Consider the following 23,667-nt stretch of genomic DNA (forward strand, 5'->3'; position numbering starts at 1 on the left):
ATTCATAGTAAATTAATCCTGGTGCCGCGTCCAGGGCAGGACAACAGCAAGCACTGATACCCTCGGATTTCACGGGAAGCAGCAGCAGTGTCAGCACTCACAGAGCAGCAATTTACCTGCACATCCTGGTTAGTCTGCTGGCAGCACTACAAAGATGCTTCTCTTGGCAAACCCTTGAGAATGAGTTTGGCAATATTTACTAAAATATTTTGATGGATTGTTACAGTCTTCTGTTTGGGAAAAATTGTGACCTAGTAAAATATCTGAGTTAAAAAAAAAAGACTCTGAAAGAGACAAATGAGAACAATTCCTAAAATTCATTGAATGCTTTATACCAGACTTGTACCTAATGATTTGACTATGATCAATATAAATGACTTATACTAAGTCATTAGTTTAAAAAGAAACTCTTTCCTATTCAGGGCATGAGAGACAAGAATTTTAAAGGAAGGCAGAGAAAATAAAACAAAAAAAGGAAACACGATAGTTTTTTTAACCTAATTTTAAACCTCTTAAGAAAATTCCTTAATAATCAGGATCTTTGTTAATACTGTCAATAAATGTGAACTTGTTTGAAAAACTAGTTATAGCTATATTTACATTTTTTGGGTAACTTTCCTTCATGGCCATGTAACATGTTGTATCTTCCTCTTCGCTTCTGGGGGCTTCAGGTTATTCTGAAAAGACATGAGCAATTATCATTTTATACTCCAAGAAATGTCCGCAAATAAAGTGAACACCTTGAAAACCACCAAGATTTACTATTAATACAGTAACAGTAGCTCAGTACTGCCATCTGGTGGGAATGTATTTCTTGATGAGCAGGTGGAAATTGAAAAAAAAAAAAAAATAAGCCTCACAACAGTGTTTACTGCAGCACTATTCACAACAGCCAAAAGGTGGAACACCAAATGTCCATCAGTGGATGACCAGATCAGCAAAATATGGAATATGCATATAATGGAGTATTATGCAGTCATAAAGAGAAATCAAGTTCTGATACATTCTCCAGCATTGATGAACCTTGAAAACATGTTCAGTGAAACAAGACAGACACCGAAGGATAAATATTGTATGATACCACTTATCTAGAAGAGGGAAATGCAGACACAAAAGTGGATTAGTTGTTGCCATGGGCTGGAGGGAGGGAAGAAGGAATGGGGTGTTACTTACTGCTTAATGGGTACTGAGTTTCTGTTTGGGATGATGAAAAAGGTTTGGAAATTCATAGTAGTGATGGCTGCACAATGCTGTGAATATAATTAACGTCGCTGAATTGTACATTTAAAAATGGTTAAAACGAAACAGAAAAACATAAGCCTTCTCTGGTTCTCATTTTTCTGGCCCCCTGGTTCTCAACTGCTTGCACAACAGACACCACCCAGGGCACATAAAAACACGCTCCCAGCTGGGCCTTATCCCACAACCCACAGTGGAGTCGGGGACTGGGCTCTGACTTTGTGTGCGTTTTTGCTTCTCAGGTGATCCTGACGTGCAGTCACAGTTGCTCCTGACTTGTTCCCTCCTGCCAACCCCATCTCCTCCCTTTACTTCACAATCCAAAATTAGTGGGAAATGTTAACAACACAAGAAAAAAAAAAAAAAAAAAAACGCCGGTCAAAGAGTGCTATCCCCTTGGGCACAGGAATGCTGGTGAAGAACCTGGGGAGACACCCTCGAGGCTCAATCCTTGATGCAGTATTTGAAATCTGGGTGTTTCCAACTCATGGAACACCTCACCCTCTCTCCCACAAAAGTGGCTGGAGTACTGAGGCAGCATGTTTAGGGGACCAAGAGGTCTGAGTTCAAATTCCAGCCTGGCCACTCATGAATTCTGGAAACCTGGGCATTTATTTAAATTCTCAATGCTTCTGCTTCTTCATCAATGGTGCCTACTTTGTAGGGTTGCTGAAAGGAGTCAATGAGTAAATACAAGGAAAAACTTTGGGGCCGGTCAAGCACACAGTGGCTTTATTTTTTCTCTAATAGGGTCTACTACTGTTTTAGAATATTTGAACTGCTTTGAGTTTTGGTTCCTTTAATACAGAATGAGATGATGATAATAATCAAAGTATACTACAAGAATAAAGGCTATAAAATTGCTGGATGTTTAAAAATAAAATCACTTTTCTCAGGATCCTAGGGAAGGACTGACCATATTTTAAAAACAAAACAAACAGTAACTCACTAATTAAATTCTAAAGTATGTAACTGTACCAAATTTGTTTCAGCATATTGAAATCCAAGCATCCAAATGTTACTGAATAAATGCTTCAGTACAACAGAGCACAACATAACAGACTCCCCCAACCTTCTATCCTTCCAAAGAGAGGTCCACTGAGGTGGAGAGGCAGAAGTGATGAACCTTAAAAAGATCCTGGTGTGGTTTTAAGTGTAAATACACAGACTTAAAGTCAGTTCACAAAATGCTACTTAAGAAACGTGACCCTGGGCAAGTTACTTAACATTCTGAGCCTCTCTAATAAAGGCATAGTTCCATCTTTTAGTTCCAAGATAGTTTATTAAAGGAACTAAACGAAAAAGACCTAGGGGAAGTGCCTAAGAGATTCTCTTTACATATTTTAAGCAGAAATAAATTGAGCGCCTTTTTTAAAACAAGAGTTTATCATCATGGATTTCACAATTTCAGAGTTCAAAACACATAGAAGTAATGAGATGGACATGGAAGAGCAGCCGTGAAAAGGTTCAAGGACAGCCTGCAGCACACCTGGCACATCCAGGCTGCCAGGCAGGCCACTCGGGTTCCGCCCACACGTGCTAGGACGGACGTCGCCCAGGACTCACCGCGGTCTCCGCTTCTTCTTTAGGAGCAGCCCGCTTTAACTTCACTGAAGTGGTTCCACCGGGGGACAAAGGTGGCAGCTTCGCAGGGTCCGAGGGACTTTTTCTATGCGTTAAGTCATGGTTCTGTTTAGTGTCATTATTACCGTGTTCCGTTTTATCATTCATAGGCAAATTGGAAGACAAAATTAGGGGTGAAACACTTGGAGAGGAATTTGATAATTTTCGAAAGGCATTACTGGTAACGCTTGCCTTAGGGGGAGGCTTCAGTCGGTCGCTATCTCCGTTTTCCGTCCTTTTCACTTTGATGCTTGTACTTGTTGAACTTCCATCAAACACAATGAGGGGTCTTTTCCTTAACCCATCTACAGTGGCACTCCTGAAACCACAGAAATGGACTCTTTGAAAAATACAATCTGGAAAGGCAAACTCATTCACTGGAATTCAAAGTCAAAATAAATAACCAAAAAAAAAAAAAAAAAAGATTTATTGATAAGACTAATCCATTGTAAGTGGGACTACCGGAAACAAAATTTTCTCTGCTCACTCTAACTGAAATGGTAATTTTCTTGTGATTTATTTTAAAGTTTAAAACATTTACTTACAAGAAATTTAAAGTACGCTTTAATGTACACCCAAGATACAGTTATTTTTAAAACACAAAGCGACGAACTAATTCTAGAGGTCAAAACAGAATTTCCTACTACCTTAAAACAAAAAATTACCAGCTTATTGATGGTGTTACTTTCACCATTCATTAATTATTATTTAGAAAGGATAATAGAGTAGAAAGCTATACTACAGTGGCAGCCTACAAACCATGGGGCAGAACGTTCTATTCCATTCATTAGAGGTCTCTAAAGCCAAAGTATTCTCTAAACTAACTGTAACATTTGTGCAATTGGTAACTTTAAAGTTTGGTGAGTCTTTACATTTAGCTTTGAAAAAGCTACTGTCCATTCTTAATCATAAAAATAAGTAAATCATCAAAACATTCATTATTCATTTATACCTCAAGTTATATAACAATTTAAAAAAAAAAACAACTTTTGATTAAATACATTAAAAGAACTTGAGAAGCCAGCTACTTGAATAACACTTCAGCCTTACAATTCAAAACATGGTTGAGGGACTGCGAGCATCACTGTCGCCCTGGGAGCCAGTTAGAAATGTTGCATCTGGGACCTCGTCCTGAGCCACTGCATCAGAATCTGCATTTTTTAACCCGATCCCCAGGTGACTGGCCAAACTCACCAATTCCTGGGACACCAATGAACATTACTTGACAGAAGATGGAAAAACAAACTCACTGTACGCTCACTGCCACTCCAGAAGGGAAATCAAGTGAACTGAAAGTAGGGCTCACCAGCTCAGGGGAGTTCGATCTGAGATTCAGAAGCACATGAAAGTTTGAGAAGCACTGCACTAAGCATCTTAGTCATCTAGCGCTGCCGTAACGGAAACACCAAAGTGATGGCTTTAACAAACAAATTTATATTTTAATAAATCTATTATAATTTGTAATTTTTTTTTTAACCTAAAGCTACGTGACAGTTTCATTTCTGTATTATTCAAAATCCTTAGAGTCTTAGAGACAATGTTCCGCTGCTATTCACAAGGTTTTCATGGGCCAGTTTTTCCAGAAGTAGACTGCTAGGTCCTTCTTCCTAGTCTGTCTTAGTTTGGAAGCTCAGCTGAGCCTGTCCACCAAAGGTAACCCAGCTATATGTGAAATGCGGTGGCAAATCTTCCAGACAGCTTGACAGACACACGATAGCAGTTCAGGAAGCTAGAAGTCTGAAATCTGAGTGCCGGCTCTAGGGGGAGGCTTCCTCTGTCAGCTATGAAGGAAGATCCTTGGTCTCTTCTGAGCATCTGGTCCTGGGCAATCTTCATGTGGCTTAGCATGTCTTCCCCCAACTCTGCTTCTTTTGCTTACTTTATATCTCAAAAGATATTAAGACACACCCTATATTAATCCCGCCTCATTAACATAACAAAGAAAACCCACTCCCTAATGAGATTATTACCACAGGCAGAGAGATTAGGATTTACAACACCAATTTTTGGGGGACACAACTCAACCCATAACACTAAGTATCTGGTCCTCTCTGTGTCACCTTAGGCAAGTCACATTTCTCTGGGTCTTTGTTCCTCTATCTACAAAACAAGTGTGTTTGGTAATACTTGATGATCTCTTAGCTCCTTCCAGCTTTAATACTGATTTAAGAATCAAATTGTGAATTTTTTCAATGAAATCAAAGATCCTTTCCAAAATGATACTGAGGGATTAACAGGGGCCGTCATATGAGGTTTGCTTTGGCAGAAAGTCTAATTAGTGTTGAAAGCTTTGCCCAGTACAGCATACTTGAATGTAGCAATCAAGAAAACACTCCCTTAGTAAGAATCAACAAAAATAAACTCAAAGGTACATGTAGTTTTAACTTACAAAAATGTATGAATTATGCTAACACAAAGCCTGCACCACTGTGCAATCATCAAGCTAAAATGACCAGCTGAACTGAAATGTGTTCTTGATCAAAGTCTAGACTCTGCATGCATTTATTTTCTCAAAGACCAGAAGCACACGTATTCTTTAACTAGTCTCACGCTTGGGGAGTAATCTCCCTAGAAATTACAAGGTTTTCTTTATAACCACAGAAAAAAATTACAGGGAAATTGTGGGAACCAGAACTCAATGGACTGTCTTATTTTTCTGGGTCTCATAAGTTTTCCACCTTTGACAGGGTGTAGTCTGATAACTTTTCTCTTGCTCTTTATTTAGTGGAAAACATTAGCATTTGCCTTCTCTGATAGGTTTCCACCTCACCCAGGTCCCAGGTTTTGCAGACTTTACCGTACTGGCACTTAGAGCTACTCGCTTCACTAGTATTGATGATGGCTGCCTCTCACCACCCCTCACGAGTCTTTTCCTTCTGTCTCTAGGGCATTGTCTATGACAATGCCTTACAAACAGAAGACCCTAAAAAGAAATGAAATCATTGATCAAGAGCACCCACTTGTGATCAAATAGATGTAGAAGAAAACGTAACTCACTCAGTTAAGAATCCTGGGAAACTGTCTTTAACTAATCAATTACACTAATCAATCAAATGTATTTTTCTTTAAAAAAGGAAATTAATTTGCTTGTAGTTTTGTGCTCTTTTCCTAAAAAATTTTAAGTACCTAAAGCTTTGTGACAGTTGCATTTCTATATTATTCAAAGTCCTTAGCATCTTATTTGACTCCTTTTTCTCACAGTTTGGCAAATTCTATTGGCCCTACCTCTAAAACATATCCAGACCCCAACCACTAAAGATGTCCACTACTACAGTAAAACCTGTGAAAGCTGGAACCTGTGTAAGGCAGAAACCTGTCAGAGAAGGAACACTCAAATATCTCCTACCAAAACGAGTGACTGAAAAGTAGTAAGACACCACACTGTGAAAAGCAGAAAACTTGGGAGACCTGGAAAAACAAGGCAGTTCCATCAAGTTTCGGCTCTCACAGGTTCCACCGTACCACCTGAGTCAAAGCCACCACACCATCTGCCTCCTGGATTATGGCACAGCCTCCTACATGGTCTCCCTGCTCCTACCCGCGTACAAAAATGCCCAAACCCACTGTCATCGAGTCAATTCCAACTCATAGCAACCCGACGGGACAGAAGAGAACTGCCCCATAGGGTTTCCATGGAGCAGCTGGTGGATTCGAAGTGCTGACCAGTCTGCAGCTGAGCTCTTAACCACTGTACCACCAGGGCTCCACTCTCGTGCCCTCCACCATAAATCACTTCTCAATACAGCAATCAGAGTGATCCTGTTAAAGTGTCCGTCAGACTGTGTCAGCACTTGGCTCAAAACTCTCCAGCAATTTCTCATCTCAATCAGAGTAAAGCCAAAATTCTTTCAATGACTTAAAAGCTTTCCTTGCTCCAACAGTCTCTCCAACACCACGCACACCCACTACCATCGAGTCGATTCTGACTCATAGCGACCCTACAGGGCAGAGCAGAACGGCCCCACTGGGTTTCCAAGGAGCGCCTGGTGGATTCAAACTGCTGACCTTTTGGTTAGCAGCCGCAGCTCTTAACTACTATGCCACCAGGGTTTCCCAGTCTCCGCCAAACACCCCGAAGCCTCTGTCCTACTCCTGTCCCCATGATTTGCTCCACTCCAGTCCTAATGGTCTCTCTGTGTTCCTGGTACATGATGGGCACACACCTGAGCCAGGGTCCTGTTTATTCTGCCTGAAATGCTAGCTCGCTTTGTACTTTCTACAGGTCTCTCTACTGAAATGTAAACTCCTGGCTACTTTACCTAAAATTCTAATCCCTATTCCTGTTCTGCTTTTTTCCTTAGCACTTATGACTATGTTAACACGAGATATTTTACTTTTTTATTATGTTTCTCCCCACTGAAATATGAGCAGGAATTTTTGGTTTTATTCATTGCTATAACCACAGTGCAATAAAGAAATGCAAACCATTGCCACTGGGTTGATTCCAACTCACAGCGACCCTAAAGAGCAGAGCAGAACTGCCCCATAGTTTCCAAGGCCGTAATCTTTACAAGAGTAGGTTCATTCATCTTTCTCCTGCAGAGCCGCTTTTGGGTTCAAATAGCCGTCCTTTTGGTTAGCAGTTGAACACATTAACTACTGCGCCACTGGGGATCCTTGCTCAATAAATAATTGTTGAATAAATGAATTTTTTACTTAAGTTCACCTGGGAGGAAAAAAGCAATTGTTTAGTCATAAGATAAAAACCAGAACCACTAAAAAGTACCTTTTTGTCTCATGTTTCATCTCATGTTGTTCTCTTTTCTTTTCCATCATTTTCCCCCATCTATTCTTTGGCAAATCTCTCTGAGGCAAAGGTATTGCATGCTGGACATAAAGATCAGTAAGGTTGTCCTTATTTATTCTTACATCATTTTCAACAGCTATGTTCTTCTGTGAAAAAGGAAAGAAAAGTAATTTCAAAACAACAGCCTTTATTTTAATAACTAACCGGTTACCTACCTAAGATGGTAAAACATTATCGTTTAAAAGAACAAATTACAAAACCATTCTCACAATCACACACCCGCTTAATATAGCCCTATGCTGTTGTGGTTAGTCGCTGTTGAGTCAAATCAGTTCTGACTCATGGTGACCTCATGTAGCAGAGCAGATCTGCTGAAAAGGGTCTTCAAGGTTGGGGTCTTTCAGAAGCAGATCTCCAGGTCTGTTTTCCTAGGAGCCTCTGGGCGAGTTTAAACCACCAACCTTTTGACCAGTAGTTTGTGCCACCCGGGGACTTATATAAGAGACTATAGAAAGTGGTATTATAAATAGGTTAATCTCTGCAGATATTAGGTTCAGTTTCAGCTTAAAGACAATTGTCACATGCCCTCAGTGTGGCAAGGACTGCTGCCCACAACTGTTCAGCCAGCACATGAGGAATGAAGAACATTTCCAATCACATTATCTGAATCTAGAAAGAATGCTAAATATAGGGGACTGCCTGGAGAAAACAGACAAAAGAAAGCCAATGATGATAATTACCACATTCTCCCATAGAGCTACCTTGAGTGTTATCATCCTGATCAAATTAGTGGGCTCAAAGTCTCACCCTATTATTTCCCATGTTCCTCTCATGTTAAAAACAAAAACAAAACCTAATCCAGTGCCATCAAGTCAATTTCGACTCACTGTGAACCTACAGGACAGAGCAGAACTACCTTATAGGGTTTCCAAGGCTGTAAATCTTTACAGAAGCAGACTGCCACATCTTTCTCCCATGGAGCAACTGGTGGGTTCAAACTGCTGACCTTATGGTTAGCATTCAAGGGCTTTAACCACTGTGCCACCAGGGCTCCTTTCCTCTAATGTAGTGCTTATTAAATTGAGGGTAATCGCCAAGATTTCAAATGGCCCTTGAGATGGAAACTCTGGTGATCCCCTTACTGATGACAATAAAAGTATATAATTAGAATAACCTGCTCCCCATGTCATCACAGGCCTTTTCAAATCGATTCTAGTCATCACCCAAGCATCCCTATCTAAATCATCTCATTCTCCCTCATTTCTCAATTTGCCTTCAACATCATGGGAAACATATAATCTCAGGCAAGGGAGTCCTGGTAGCTGCTCCTTGGAAACCCTATGGGGCAGTTCTACTCTGTCCTATAGGGTCGCTATGAGTCAGAATTGACTCGACAGAATTTGGACTGAGAGAGGAAAATGAGAAATTCTTTCACTTCACACTCAGGTATGGGGAAGCCCTGGCAATTCTCTTGAACAAGATGACTAGGGGGTAGATTACTGCTCTATTGCAGTGGTCCTCAAAGTGTGGCCCCCGCAGTAGCACCAAAAGCTAGTTAAAAATGTACTGAATCAGAAACTTTGGCGATGGAGTCCAGCAATCTGTGTTTTAACAAGCGCTTTTGTGATTCTGATGTAGGATGGCTGCCATCATTAAAATACTGTAGTTAGTAGGGGGGCTTGAGGAGACTAGAGAAAGACAGAGTAGTGAGGGGAAAACCACAAGGAATCCTATTAACACCAAACCAAACCCACTGCCGTCATAGCGACGCTATAGGACAGACCAGAACTGCCCCACAGAATTTCCAGAGAGAGCCTGGCAGAGTCGAACTGCGGACCTATTGATTAGCAGTCGTAGTCCTTAACCACTGCACCAGCAGGGTTTCCTCCTACTACCACAGAGAAGGCAAAATATGCTACATAAAAACCCAAGGAAAATTTCAGTAATTCTCTACCACTTTCAACAAAACATCACTCTTATTTTTCTCTTACTAACAGAGGCAACACAAAATAAACCCTCCACTTAGAATCCGGAGCTTTTACTTCTCTCTTGGCTGTACCATTTACAGATGGTGTGACCTTAAATAAGTCACTTCACCTCTGGGCCTCAGTTTCCCTATCTCTGAACAAAGTGAGGGTGTGTGGACTGGACGATCCCTCAGATGCTCTCCGGCCCTGACGCTCCACGACTTCTACTCTCAATCTCTCTTTTTCTATCCTTCCTCCCAGTCCCTCTCTTCCTCCGGGCCTTGCTTACAACTGCCGCAGGGGTCGCCTTGAGACTCCTTTTTCCGAGCCTTCAAGGAGCCCAGAAAAAAAGTCCCCCGGGATACTAAGGGCGTCTCTTTTCCGGAGAGCGGGCGAGGCGCGGTGGTGCAGGCAACCCAGCAGATCTGTGTGGGATGATGAATGGCAGAAAAGGGGTGGGAGGAGCGACCGCGACAGGACTCTCCGCAGCCACTGAGGGTTACCGTGGGCGAGCTCAGGTCCGAGCGCCTCGCCCCGGCGGGCCCACCCTCTCCTCCTCCGCCCCGGAGCGGCCAACCTGCTCCAGAGTGAGAAGAAGGAACTCTTGGGACAGCAGCTCCGGGTGCAACAGCAGCTCCGAGTCCGGGCAGCTGCGACCGCCCACATCCCCCGCCATCGTCGTCGCCAGGAGACCCCGGCCGGTCACCCACAAGGCTCCGCGAAGGCAGCGTTCCGGAAATGACGTATGCAGGGCGGGGCCTGGGTGGTGTCGTCACGCCGGGTGCGCCGCGCGGCTGCTGCTCCTTGTCGCGTTGAGCGGAGCCCTGGGCTGAGCGCTTGCGGGCGAGTGTTCTCCAGGAGGAAGGACTCGAAAGCGATGACAGCTGAAGAGGTGAATGGCGTTTTAGGTCTTACGGAAAGAGAGGGAAGAGCGAAGTTCACGGAGGCTGCCACGATTGGCCGCGCCTCTGTGACGTCCTGTGGCAGGGGCCTTGGGAGTTCTTACGGGAGAGATACACCTTACTCTAAATATGGCAGTTACCGCGTCTCAAGTCTTGTTTTTCTTCTTTTTTTCCGTTTTATCTTTGAGTCATAATTATCCTTCAAAGTAATGTAAGCCCACTAAGACCAGAGACTTTATTTAGTTCATTCCCTATATCCCCAGCGCCTGGAACATAAGAGGCACTGAAGTTCTCTGAAATAATACAAGTAACCTGCCCACCTGTGAAAATTAATAAGCAGCTGAGAAACGCTAGTAATAACGGCCAAACCTTGGTACTGCATTTTACGTGGATCATCTCATTTACTCTCCTTAACAGCCCCACGAGGTACATACATCACTATTTTTCAGATAGGAAACGGAAGCACAGAAGATAATTTGCTCAAGATCATAGAATGAGGAAGTAGCAAGACTGAAATTCAAGTACATTGCTCTGCAGTACTAAGAAATATAATGAAGTAACAGTTTTTAGTTTAAACATTGTTTTAGATGGCAAAGACTAATTCCTAGTAATTACTGACCTGTTTCTGTCAAATCTTTCACGGGAGAGGTTCCGTAACGTTTTGCCTATTTTAAACTTAAACTTGCAGACATGTTCTAAATGCTCATTGTTTGCATCCTCTTTAAAGTATCAGTTTATTGGAATTTACAGCGTTTCTACAAAAATACGAACAACTCTGATTATGTGAAAGATAAACCTTGAAAGAGTAACATAAGCGAGACACTAAATCAAAAAAGCAAGAAAAAGCTGAGAGGAGTTTTGCAGTTTTTCTGAATTCTTTATATGACACTTTATTTCTAGAAACTGATTTTCAGATCTGGGAGAAAACTTAAAAGTTACTCAGTTCTTTCATTTTGGTTCTGAGGAAGCCGATCTGAAAGAGATTAAATGACTTGCTAAAGCTGAACAGTCTTAAACTGAGCTGAGACAGGTATTTAGATGCCCTAACTTGGAGTTAAGGGGCTCTGGTGGCACAATGGTTAAGCCCTCAGCTCCTAACCAAAAGGTCAGCTGTTCAAACGCACTAGTGAGCAGCTCTGCAGAAGAAAAGACCTGGCAAGCTGTTCCCTTAAAGATTACAGCCTAGAAACTTAATGGGGACGTTCTACTCTGTCCTACAGGGTCGCTATGAGTCAGTTGACTTGAGGGCACACAACAACGAATTGGAGTTAAATGTTCTTCTCATTGTATGAGCTGTCTAAAATCTGATTTAATTTTCATAACAATGGTGAGATTAGTGTATAGGTATTGTTATCCCTATTTTCCAGATAAGAAAAAAAAAAAAGTTTTGATGGCAATAGCAGCTACATTGGCTGCTTGAAAGGCTGAAAAGTAGACATTGGTTCAAATCCTTTTCTGTATTGAGACCCTGGGTGAGTAATTCAATTTCTCAGCTACAGCCCCCTCATCAGGAAAATACCATACTAACGCTTTCCTTGAAGAGTTATCAAAGGAATGAAGATTATATAACACAGTTTGCACAGAGTATGTGCTTAATAACTGGTAGTTGTTTTTTAAAAAAAAGTTTTCTGTCAGAGGAGGCAGAGTAGAGAAGTGGAAAAAGGGCAGGCTTCAGAGTGGCCCAGGCTTGGATAAAATCCCAGCTCCAGCATTCACCTGTGACAAATACTTCACCTCTCAGCTCCAGTTTCCTCACCTGTGACATGGAAGTTATGATCCCCACTTCACGGCATTGTAAGCATTGGAGCTCAGCTATGTAAAGTGCCTCTTCTATTGCCTCTACCTGGAGGTTTATCGGAGGCTATCAGCTGTCATCCAAGGAGAAAAGCGGCAGGATGCTGGCAAAGGATAAGGGAAAAAAGTGAGTGTGAAAATGTGGTTACAAGTCCTTGCTGTGTTCTTTCTCCCTGTGGTTTTTCTGGACTAAGCGCCTAACCTGAAACCTCAGATTCTTCAACCACAAAAATGTTTTGCAGCAGGTAAAAGCTGTGCTTTTTCCTTCCAGTATTTCCCTTCTTAAAACTAAATCCATGAAGAGTATTCTAGCTGCCTCCGCGGTAGAAACCTCAGGAGAGAGGGAATGTTTCCCAAGGCAAAAAACAAAAACAGGATTAAAAAAGGAAGAACTAGAATAATAATATTCCCAGGTACTCAGTAAACGCTCGTTGAACAAATGAATCACGAACCGAACACACCCTGAGGACTTGTGTGCTGATTCCTACTGTTGGTAGTGTAATATTTAAGATATTTATGGCAGAGATGTTTTGTCATTAGTTGTAAAATAAAATCAATGAGCATAAGTTAATGAGCGTTAAAATGAATGTAACAGTTTAAAAAATACTTCACATTTTGGACCTGTGTTTTTAGATATTTAGGGACATAATTCTGCTTTGAGTTTCAAATAACTGCCTTCAGTACCATCATGATAATGATTGTATTTTTTTTTTAGTTTTCATTTCTTTTACAATCATTATAATAAGGATGCAATTATGTACTTGAACTACTGGCTTTCTTATCAAACCAATCTCCCAGGTCACCTCTTCCATGGGCTCCTTGAAATCAGTATCCCTTTCATCTTTGGCTGCCCGGCTTCCCAGCACAGTGCCTGGCAACATATGTGTGCTGAGTGAATAGGAGCGAGTGAGCCTTTTGCAGATTCTCAGGCATTTCCTAACTGAGCTCTACTCCCACCGGATCCCTGGAGCACATTCTTTTTTGCCTTAGGGTCTGGCCAGGTGGGGACTTCTTCCACAAAGCGTACTAAATCAGTGGGCATTAAAATCACCTGGAGAGCTTGTTGAACCAGATTGCTGGGCCCCACCCCCAGAGTTTCAGTTTTAGGAGGTTTAGGGTGGGGCATACTAATTTGCATTTCTAACAAGCTCACAGATGATGCTCATACAGCTGCCAAACCACTATGCTTTACCACACTCAAATCAGCTACTTGAGGGCAGGGATTATGGCTTCCCCACTTCAGTATTACCAACTTCTAGCATAGGCTGGGGAGCATAGTGGCTAATACGTAGGATTTGTTCAAGAAATAGTTGATTTAAGTAATAATACAAAAATGTATTTTACTGGCACTAGACTACAACTATATGAATGTGAATGTATGTATGTGTGTGATTAAATGAGCTAATACATGTAAAAGCTCTTAAAACATGGTACACAGTAAGCTATGTTTGCTATTAAAAAATTATCAGTGTGACCTTTCTTTGCTTGATATTGTTAACTGCTGTTGAGTCACCCCAACTCATGGTGACCCCGTGCACAATGGGTTTGGACTGTTGTGATCCATAGGGTTTTCTTTGGCTGATGTTTTGGCAATAGGTTGCCAAGCCTTTTCTTCCTAGTCTGTCTTAATCTGATGGTATTCAGTTGTATCTATGCAACTCTTAATCTTCTTTAATCAAATGTTTTTCACTTTCTGTAAAATATTCTTAACATGTTTAGTATGGGTCCAAAGAGTATTTAATAAATATTAATAAATTAATAATTCCTTTGAAGAAGATATGACTTTGATATTCATAAATGTAACCAATAGAAAAACATGAGGAATTTAGAATTAGCCTGATGTGTCTATTTACACATACAGATGTCTGTCATTTGTTAAACAGACTTCTCAGAAAGTTCCAGGAAGAGCAAATGTTTCTAGGTGGAATGAAATGGAACTTGCCGTTTTAAGAATTCTATAGTAAACCCTTTCATAAAGAAAATAATTATTTCTGCATTGTCTCTCTCTCTTTTGTTAATACACATTTATACGCCTGGATTTGTTTGTAAGTGGAGTACAAAGGTTGTTCCATAAAATATTCAATAGAACTTAAATTTCTTTAAAAAGAAAATCACCATGTTGTTGAATTCTGGGTTCTTCTTACCCTTTCTGTTTCTTACTATCATGGGATCTGAGGTAAGTCATTCTATTTTCCTCAGTCAACTCATGTGCAAAATGGGGAAATTAATTTTTTTTTTTAACCCTTGTGGTGTGTAGTGGTTAAGTGCTACGGCTGCTAACCAAAGGGTCGGCAGTTCGAATCCGCCAGGCGCTCCTTGGAAACTCTATGGGGCAGTTCTACTCTGTCCTATAAGGTTGCTATGAGTCAGAACTGACTCAACTGCACTGGGTTTGGTTTTTTTTTTTTTTTTTTGGTACTTCTTGAGGGTATGGGCAAGATGTAAAGCACTTAGCCCAGTGTCTAGTAATCACACCTTTGCAACTGGTCTTACGCAGCTCTCAGCACTATTCTATGGTAGAGCACCAAATGGAAAAGTGCAAATCTGGATTCTGGGCCCAGGTGGGCAGTGATTATGGGATGAGCTTGGACAAGTGCGTATTTTCAGTGGGCCTTCGTGAAGAAACTGGACTAGATTTTCTCCGGTGCCTCCCGGCTCTCTGTCTTCACTGGCTGGCTGTCTCCTTAGACTTGGGGGTACATTTACTACTGTGCTTGCCCTTGAAGCTCAAGGGCTGGTGATAGCTCTACCCTTCTGGGAAACCTGCTCCCCACTTGAGGGGGTGCCAGTGACATTGGTTCCCCTGGTCCAAAGCACTATCCGGGGCCACAGCATGTATGCGGTCCTGAAGTCATAATAGGCACAGGGCTAGAGGACAGGCCACAGGAAGATTACTTCTGATAGGTCGTTTTTTTTTTTTCATCATTTTTGTTTTTCTTTTTCCATTTGTTTTCACTTTGAAACAGGCATTGCAGAGTAGAATCTAATTTCCAGGGTGGCTTGGGATAACATCTTTGTTTTATAATCCCCTGAGGCTATAAGAAAGCTGAGGCAACGGGTCACTGGTGGGCCCTGAAGTCAGCGAAAATCATAGAGAAAATTGGGCGTTTTACTGGTAATAATTGAGTACCGACAACTCTAGAGGGAATTTTCTAATTCTTTCATCAAGAAATTGGATTTTGACTACATAGTGAAGAAAGGCTCACGGATTCATAGCAGCCTAGGATTTTTTTCATTGTGGCTTGACCCAAAGGAATAGCTATCGGTGGCCTTTCCTAAAAGGAGTGATAAGTATATCTTGCAAATACAGCTGCTCGCCCTAGGGAATTCCATCCAGCCTCTTGTTCTGAACTAGAGGTAGCTGGCGGGACGGGGGACTGAGCAGCTCATGCCCCAAAATACATTTCAGGTTGGTAAGGGAGCATCAGCCAGTCAAAGCGGCAGCGTGGTCGATTATTTCAAGGGTTCATTCATTCATATTTCCTGAGTGCCTACACTATGCCCAGCACTGTTTTGGGGTTAAAAAGAGCGATGAATAATCAGAAGGCCGTGTCTTCACGGAGCTCTCCATTCCAGCGGGTGAGGCAGGAAATACACTGGCAACAACCCCCACAGCCAGCCTTTAGCCAGCACTTAGCCTGTGCCCGACAGCGTTCTAAGTGCTTTGCACGAATTTACCGACTTGACCCTCCCCGTCGCCCCACCAGGAAGGTACTGTTAGGATCCCTAGAGACAGAGGAGGACCCAGCGGCCGACAGGGCTTCTCGCTCTGGGCCGAGCACACAGCAGGGTGTACTGTAAACCCGGACGCAGCAGGGGCAGAGGCCCTGGCGGGATTCGGGGCGAGCTGGCTCGCGAGCGCCGGCCGCCGGGTGACGCGCTGACGCCGGAGGCCGCTCGCCGGCGGGGACAGCGGCGCGGCGGGGCGAGGCGGCCCGGGGCCGGGCAGCGCGGAGGAAGCGAGGCCGCGGCGGGCGCGGGACCCGGCCGCGCTCCCGCCCTCTCGTCGGCGCCGGGCGGCGGCCCCACGTGACGGGAAGCGGCGGCGGCGGCGGCGGGGCCGGAGCAGCCCGAGGAGCCGCGGGTCGGGCGAGCGGGGCAGCGGCGGAGGGGGCGCGGGAGCCCCAGGCCGCGGGGCCGAGGGCGCGGGCCGAGCGCGGGCGCGGGCGCGGGACCGGGGAGGCCAGGCTGGCGGTCGGGCGCCGGTAAGTGTGGGCGGGCGCGGGAGGGCGGCGGCCTGCCCGGGTCGCGGGGCGCGCCCGGAGAGTGTGCGCGGCTGGAGGGAGTGCGTGTGTGCTGGGGGGGAGGGAAGAGGGGCTGGTGGCAGCCGTGTAGCGTGGAGGCAGGTGTGTGCGTGTGAAGGCAGGTGTGCACGAGTGGGGGGAGGTGTGTGAAGGGGCAGGCGTGCACGAGTGGGGGGAGGTGTGTGAAGGGGCAGGTGTGCACGAGTGGGGGGAGACGTGTGAAGGCAGGTGTGCACGAGTGGGGGGAGGTGTGTGAAGGGGCAGGTGTGCACAAGTGGGGGCGTGTGTGTTCGTGTGCATGTGTAACTGAGGACAAGAATGCTAGTGTGGGGGCAGCACGCGTATATTAAATTGGGGGCAGGTGTGCAGATGTGCAACTTAAGGACAGGTACACAATTGTGGGGGCTTTGTACTTGTTGAGGTAAGCAAGTGTGCAGGTGTGTGTGGGATGGGGCAGGTGTGTAGGCGCTAGCCAGTGTGTACGCTGTGTGTAGGGCTTCTAACTCCTGAGAATTTTCATTTCCGCCCCCCCCAGATATACTGAATCAGGATCGGCATTTTAACAAGATCCCCAGGTGATTCTTAGGTATAATAAATTTTGAGAACCACTGCACTACTAGTGCCGGAGTAAGATGTGGTATAGTCTGCTTGTGTAAAGATTACAGCCTTCCTTGGAAACCCTATGGGGCATTTCTACTCACTCTGTCCTATAGGTTTGCTATGAGTCACAATTGACAGGGGGGCAGTCAGTGGGTTTGGTCTGAGTTGGTGTTGGTTGCCCCACTAGTGGTTCTCAGAATTGGTCCCTAATCAGCAGCATTAGGGTATCCTGGAAACTTGTTAGAAAGGCACATTTTCAGCAGGGGTTCAAACCGGAACGAACCTGTTCGAAGCCCTAGTTGTGTGTGAAGAGTCAGTATGAAGTGTGTGTGTGTTTAGGGCAGGGGAAAATCTGAGAGAACTAGTGCTTGATTGGTTTTTTCAGGATTGGGGCCAAGAGTATCCCACCCTTGGCTCCCTCCACTTCTTGAATGGTTTTGGTGGCGTAATTGATGTTTCCTGGAACTCTTGGTTTTTCGGGCACTGGGAGACTGGCTAGGAGTGTCTTGAGTAGAAGGGAAGATGCTTGTGCTAGGGTTTCGGGGTACCTGTTTTTAGCACCAGGTCAAGGGCTGGAAGCTACCATCCCAGTGGGATTTTTCCTTTCCTTTGCCTCTTGGAGGTCCAGGTGGAAGTCGGATTTTCCATTTTCTGCTTACCTCCTTGTTCTGTGGCTTTAAAAATAGAAGCTGTGGTCTCCAGTTGCCTATACCCATCGTTGCTTTTGCTCCAAGGACTGTTGGATGACCCCCAAATACAAAGTCCCCCAAAGCCATGTAGCGGCCCTAGTGCGCTTGTTGGAAATGGGAGTTCACCCAGTGCTTCTTTAATGCAGTTGGGTTGCTTTGGGTCCTAGGGTCAAAACTTATCCAAGCAGGATTTAATCATTGATGAATTGTGGGCAGGCCCCTGGCCCATCCAGAGGGAAGGGAGCGAGATTATAGGGGCAGCCTGAGGTGCTAGAAAAAGCACTGACTGGAGTCCCCTCAAACCTGTTTAAAACTAGCCTTTCACAGGCCCCAGTTCACCTACCAAAAGGGAGGCTTTGCTGCCTGGTGGTTATGAGTCTGTGGCTTTGAGTTCAAATCCTGATCAAGCAACTTAATAACTGTGAAACCTTGGTCAATTTACTTGATATTTTAAGCCTCAATTTCCTCAATCAAAATGGGGATAATATTAGAAAAGTTACATGTATATTAGCAAACGTGCATGTAAAGCATTTGGCACAGGACCTGGCACTTAGATGCTTGGTAAATTACTACTAATAGATATAAATGAGGGTGCAGGGCTGTATCTCTCAGTTTTGAAAACCTATGATGGTATGACCTGAGTAACTGTTTACCTAATGAATGCTTTATTCTGAAGTTAGACTCATTGTAGGTTCTCAATTCCAATTTGCTGTACAAATCAGTGTATACGTTTTACAGAAAAGCACTGGGTGAGAGACATGGTAATACCCGCAGCTTCCATTTACTCTGCCCTTTCTCTTGCACTCATGGTTGATGGGCAGCGGTCCTCTGCTCCTATAGTTGGAGGGAGAGCCTGATCACCACTGCATGTCCCCTGACAGACTCAGCCTCTGCTGAAACCCTCCACTGACAGAAATTTGTAAGGAGCCCGTTCTTTGGTTTGGCAGCTTAAGGTGACAATGTTTTAAAAGCACAGAACCCACTCTTTTTAAAAAAATGCTTTATTTTCTAAGAAGTTTCCTGAATACAACCAAACACTTCGAGGGCAGAGTAGCAGGGATGGGGGTCTGGGGACCATGGTTTCCAGGGACATTTAAGTCAATTGGCATAACAAAGTATGTTCAGAAAGTGTTCTGCACCCCACTTTGGTGAGTGGCGTCTGGGGTCTTAAAAGCTAGCAAGTGGCAATCTAAGATGCACCAGTTGGTCCCAACACACCTGGAGCAAAGGAGAATGAAGAACATCAAAGACATAAGGAAAATATGAGCCCAGGAGACAGAAAGGGCCACATAAACCAGAGACTTCATCAGCCTGAGACTGAAAGAACTAGATGATGTCTGGCTACCACCAATGACTACCCTGACAAGGAACACAACAGAGAGTTCCTGATGGAGTGGGAGAAAAGTGGGGTGCAGAACTCAAATTCTAGCAAAAAGACCAGACTCGATGGTTTGACCGAGACTGGAGGGACCCCAGAAGACATGGCTCCTGGGCTCTCTGTTAGCCCAGAATGAAAACCGTTCCAAAGCCAACTCTTCAGACAAAGGTTAGATTTAACTATAAGACATAAAATGATACTGGTGAAGAGTATGCTTCTTGGGTCAAGTAGATACATGAGACCAAGTGGGCAGCTTCTGTCCAGAGGCGAGATGAGAAGGCAGAATGAGACAGGAGCTGGTTGAATGGACATGGGAAACATAGGATGGAGAGGAAGAGTGTACTGTCACATTGTAGGGAGAGCAAGTAGGGCCACATAACAGTGTGTGCGTGCGTTTTTATATGAAAAACTGACTTGAATTGTAAACATTCACTTAAAAAAAAAATAAAGCACAATTAAAAAAAAAAACACTTTATTTTCTAGCTTGATTTGCAGCTAGTGTTCCTGGTAAGGAAAAAAAAAAAAAAGAACTTATGACTTATTCCTTCATACTGATATTACAAATTTGTGAAGCTCTAAGAAAACTCAAGGAAATTTTAATTAATGCATTAAGCATCTTTATGTTGGTCTGAATCCAGTCCTCATTAGAAATCCATTAAAGTAATCATACGTGGCAGCCAGGTGTTAGAGCTATATTGAATAACTTGGCCCATACTTACAACAGATTTTCTCTGTGGCAGATCTGCCCCATTTTTCTTTATTAAAAAGTTCATAAGTACTAAATGAATGTAGAAGGAACAACTTAATTTGGGGTTACCCCAAATGCGATTGAGTACTTCGTGCACAAGAGCAGGAGAAATCATTTAGTGTGTTGTAGAATCTTCCTGGTGATTTGAAATCAAGATCTTTTCTTGGTAGCAAAATAGCTGTTATTGAGCAAGTTAAAGGTTTGGAATATATGAGACAAATTAAGGAAGACTAAACCTGTTGCCATAGAGTGAATTCCGACTCATAGTGATCCTGTAGCACAGAGTAGAACTGGCTTTCAAGGCTATAAATCTTTACAGCCGACTGCCACTTCTTTCTCCTGTGGAGCAGCTGGTGGGTCCAGACTGCAGACCTTTCTGTTAGTAGCTGAGTGCTTAACTACTGTGCCACCAGGGCTCCCTAACGAAGACTACTGTCTAGCAGCTAGTAAAAAACAAAAACACCAAACCTGTTGCCATTGAGTTGATTTTGACTCATAGTGATCCTATATAGGACAGACTAGACCTGCACTATAGGGTGTCCAAGGCTGTCAATCTTTACAGGATCAGACTGCCACATCTTTCTCCTGCTGAGTGGCTGGTGTATTAGAATCACCAACCTTTTGGTTGGCTGTGGAGGGCTTACCCACTAAGCCACCAGGGCTCCTTCCATGAGCCATTAAACCAAACCCGTTGCCATTGCATCGATTCTGACTTTATAGTGACCCCACATGGCAGAATAGAACTGCCGCATAGGCCTCCAAGGAGCGGCTGGTGGATTTGAACTGCTGACCTTTTGGTTAGCAGCAGCCATAGCTCTTAACCACTACACCACAAGAGAGATACAAATCAAAACCACAGTGAGATATCACCTCACCCCCATTAGAATGCTAATGATCAAAAAAATGGAAAACAACAAGTGTTGGTGAAGTTGTAGAGCAACTGGAACTCTCATCCTTTGCTTGTTGGAATGTAAACTGATGCAGCCACAGGAAGACAATTTTGGCAATTCCTCAAAAAGTTGAGCACAAAATTACCTTATGGCCCAGCAGTTCCAATCCAGAAGAAAGGAAGGCAGGAGAGCAAACAAAAACCCATACACCAGTGTTCACTGAGGCAGTTTTCACAGTAGTTAAAAGGTAGAAGCATCCAAAATGTCTATCAACAGACAAATGGTTAAACAAAATGTGGTGTACACACACAACGGAATATTACTCAGGCATAAAGAGAGGTGAAGTCCTGATACATGCCATGAACATGGATAAACTTTGAAAACATTACGTTGAACAAAATAAGTCACTTGCAAAAGGACAAATATTGTATGATCTCACTTATATGGAATAAACAAATATATAGAAACCAAAGATTATTAATGTTTGCCACAGGTGGGAAGAAGGGGGAAAGGGAGTTTTTGTTTGGGTTAATGTTATTAACATTATGTAGATGGTAGTGGAATATTTTAGAAAAGGGTAATGGTAATGGTGGCACAACATGAAATATGTAATCAGTGTCATTGAATTGTAAACGTGGAAGTTGTCTTGGCAGATGTTTTGGCGTGTAGATTTTCACCACAGTTAAAAAAAAAAAAAAAGAAAAAACCCTGTGGAGTGCAGTTCTACCCTGCGACACATGGAGTCATCATGAATTGGAACCAATACAATGACAACTAGTGGTATCATGTCACACAAAACAGATAAATATGAATCGAGGTGTTTAATGGTGTGTTTATATTAGAGAAGAGAAAGAGAATATTAATATTTTCTTTTGCTGATTTAGCACAAAGAAATTGTTTGCAAGCTTGCCGTGGAGGAACATTTGCTATCAAGGTTTGCCTCTCCCTACCCAATACCAAATTTTGAGGCAGTCATTTGGCTATTCATTCAGTCAGAGACGAGCAGAAATGGTTTCCAGGCAAAAACAAATATGTCTGTGCCCAGTCACACCCACCTATCTGGCGTGATACACACGGCCTGATGGCCAGGAGAGGAGAGATCAGGGTGGGGTTGGTGCGTCTGTGAGGGAGGAGAACGGTGGGTTCAGAGTTTGCCTTTAGTCCCTTGAGATTACAAATACAGAAGGTGGACAGTGGGCAGTAGGGCCCTCAGTAATCTCCCACAGTGTTTCTGCGTTAGCAAGCTGACCTAAGTCAGGCTGGTGCCAGTGAATGCTCTAACCGTTACCTTGACTTTCCAGGGCTTGTCCTGAGCCAGACATTGGGTTGGCTGGTCCAAGAGAAAATTTGCCCTGCACCTATCTGTAGGTTTTGGTCCCTTAAACATCTCTCTGGATCAGCCCAAAACAACAGGGGGGGTATGGTAAAATGTTGTGTTGTGTGGCACATCACCCCTTTCTGGCTTCTTTCTCTTCATGATGTTTTCCTTTCTGCTATGTCCTCTGCCTAATTAAGCTTTCACTCTTCATCATATTGTACCAACATAATTACCGGTTGACATTGAGCTGAAAGCTACTAAAGAAGCCTGTGAAGGTCTGTGTCCTTCCCCAGCCCTTTCCAGGGGTCTTAGAATCTCTGACAGCTTGTTAATTCCCTTATAGTTTTCATTTTTAAAACTAATAGATAATGTGCTATTCCATTTCCTCTAATATTTTCCCTGTAATGGATATTGGTATCTGTCCATGGCTTCATGATCTTAATATGTTTACCTAGGTCAATTAAGAAACTTCCCCTTCTTAAGAAACATTTTTTTCCCCTATGAAAGTAAAGTCCCTTATTAAAATTACAAAGTGTACCCCTGAGACTATGACCTTAAGACACCCTTCTGACCTGGAACTGAAGCCATTCTGGAGTCCACCTTCCAGCCAAACAATAGACAAGTCCATAAAATAAACAGACACCCAAGAGAAACGTGTGCCTTAGAACAATCAACCATAAAGAGATCAAAAGGGCAATATTTGCCCAAAAGCAAAGATGAGAAAGCAGTAAGGGGTAGAAAATCAGGACGAAAGGAAATGGGGAAGCCAGGGGGGAAATGGAGAGAGTGCTGACACATAGTGGGGCGTGAAGCCAAGGCCGGGAAACACTTTATGTTCAAACTATCAGATGGGAACCTCATTGGCTCTGTAGACTTTCACCTAATGCACAATAAAAATAAATAATTACAAAAGGAAGTTTTTTTTTTTTTTTTAAAGTCTTTATAGGAATACTGAAAATTACAGCAAGATTTAAAGAAGGAAAAAGCAAGTAAGCCCTATCATGACCGAATTCCTGTTATTAGCGAGTCTGTGGAAGGCGGCGTGGGCGTCAGTGCGGTCCTCCTAAAGGCCTGTTTTGACCTCCCAGATGTTGCCGCTTTCACATCCAAGTGATGCAGTAGCCAGATGAAGACGAAGCAGTGCTTGTTTGCTTTCAGGATTATTATGTTGTTAAATCTGATCAAACCGTGGTAGCACAGCTGTTTTCTGACTGATGTTTTTAGTTTCTTGAAAAGGCAGCAGGCTATAGTTTCTGCTCAAGTTCTCCTTTGACAACTAGTTGATTTGTAGAGTGCTTGGACACTTGCAAACTTAAGTAACTGGCTTTTTCAAATCTTAAAAAAATAAAATACCCATTGTCCTCAAGTCGATTCTGACTCATAGCAACCCTGTAAGACAGAGTAGAACTGCCCCATAGGGTTTCCAGGGAGCAGCTGGGGGATTTGACCTGCTGACCTTTTGGTTTGCAGCTATACGTCTTAACCACTGGGCCACCAGAGTAGAAGTGGCTAGTAAATTCAACGCAGT

At 43.4% G+C, this 23,667-nt stretch overlaps 2 protein-coding genes across 4 annotated transcripts in view; one reads left to right on the plus strand and one right to left on the minus strand.

Moving 5' to 3' along the window:
* Positions 1-595: 595 nt before the first annotated feature.
* C17H2orf49 (chromosome 17 C2orf49 homolog) lies at positions 596-10,306 on the minus strand. The gene is made up of 4 exons (XM_049856982.1): positions 10,154-10,306; positions 7,589-7,755; positions 2,806-3,181; positions 596-677 (listed from the first exon to the last, which is right to left on the minus strand). Exons 1-4 carry the CDS (start codon positions 10,250-10,252, stop codon positions 621-623), a joined length of 699 nt encoding a protein of 232 aa, XP_049712939.1. The 5' UTR covers positions 10,253-10,306; the 3' UTR covers positions 596-620.
* A 33-nt stretch (positions 10,307-10,339) lies between these two features.
* The window catches only part of TGFBRAP1 (transforming growth factor beta receptor associated protein 1), a 69,912-nt gene continuing 56,584 nt past the window's right edge, over positions 10,340-23,667 (plus strand). The window contains exon 1 of one of the 3 annotated variants that reach the window (XM_049856970.1): positions 10,340-10,468. The gene's annotated coding sequence lies outside the window, so the exon portion shown is untranslated. Of the gene's footprint in view, positions 10,469-15,959; positions 15,984-16,410; positions 16,478-23,667 lie in introns of those variants that run through there. The other 2 variants (XM_049856973.1, XM_049856971.1) reach the window with 2 other exon arrangements.

This window comes from Elephas maximus, chromosome 17, assembly GCF_024166365.1.
Source record: "Elephas maximus indicus isolate mEleMax1 chromosome 17, mEleMax1 primary haplotype, whole genome shotgun sequence".
In the NCBI taxonomy this organism is placed as follows: domain Eukaryota; kingdom Metazoa; phylum Chordata; class Mammalia; order Proboscidea; family Elephantidae; genus Elephas; species Elephas maximus.

Coding starts and splice junctions, on each gene's coding strand:
- C17H2orf49 (XM_049856982.1), bottom strand. CDS start 10,252: ATGGCGGGGGATGTGGGCGGTCGCAGCTGCCCGGACTCGGAGCTGCTG. Junction 7,756..10,153: donor TTCTTCTCACTCTGGAGCAG/GTTGGCCGCTCC, acceptor CCTTTTTCACAG/AAGAACATAGCTGTTGAAAA. Junction 678..2,805: donor AAGAAGAAGCGGAGACCGCG/GTGAGTCCTGGG, acceptor ATGTCTTTTCAG/AATAACCTGAAGCCCCCAGA.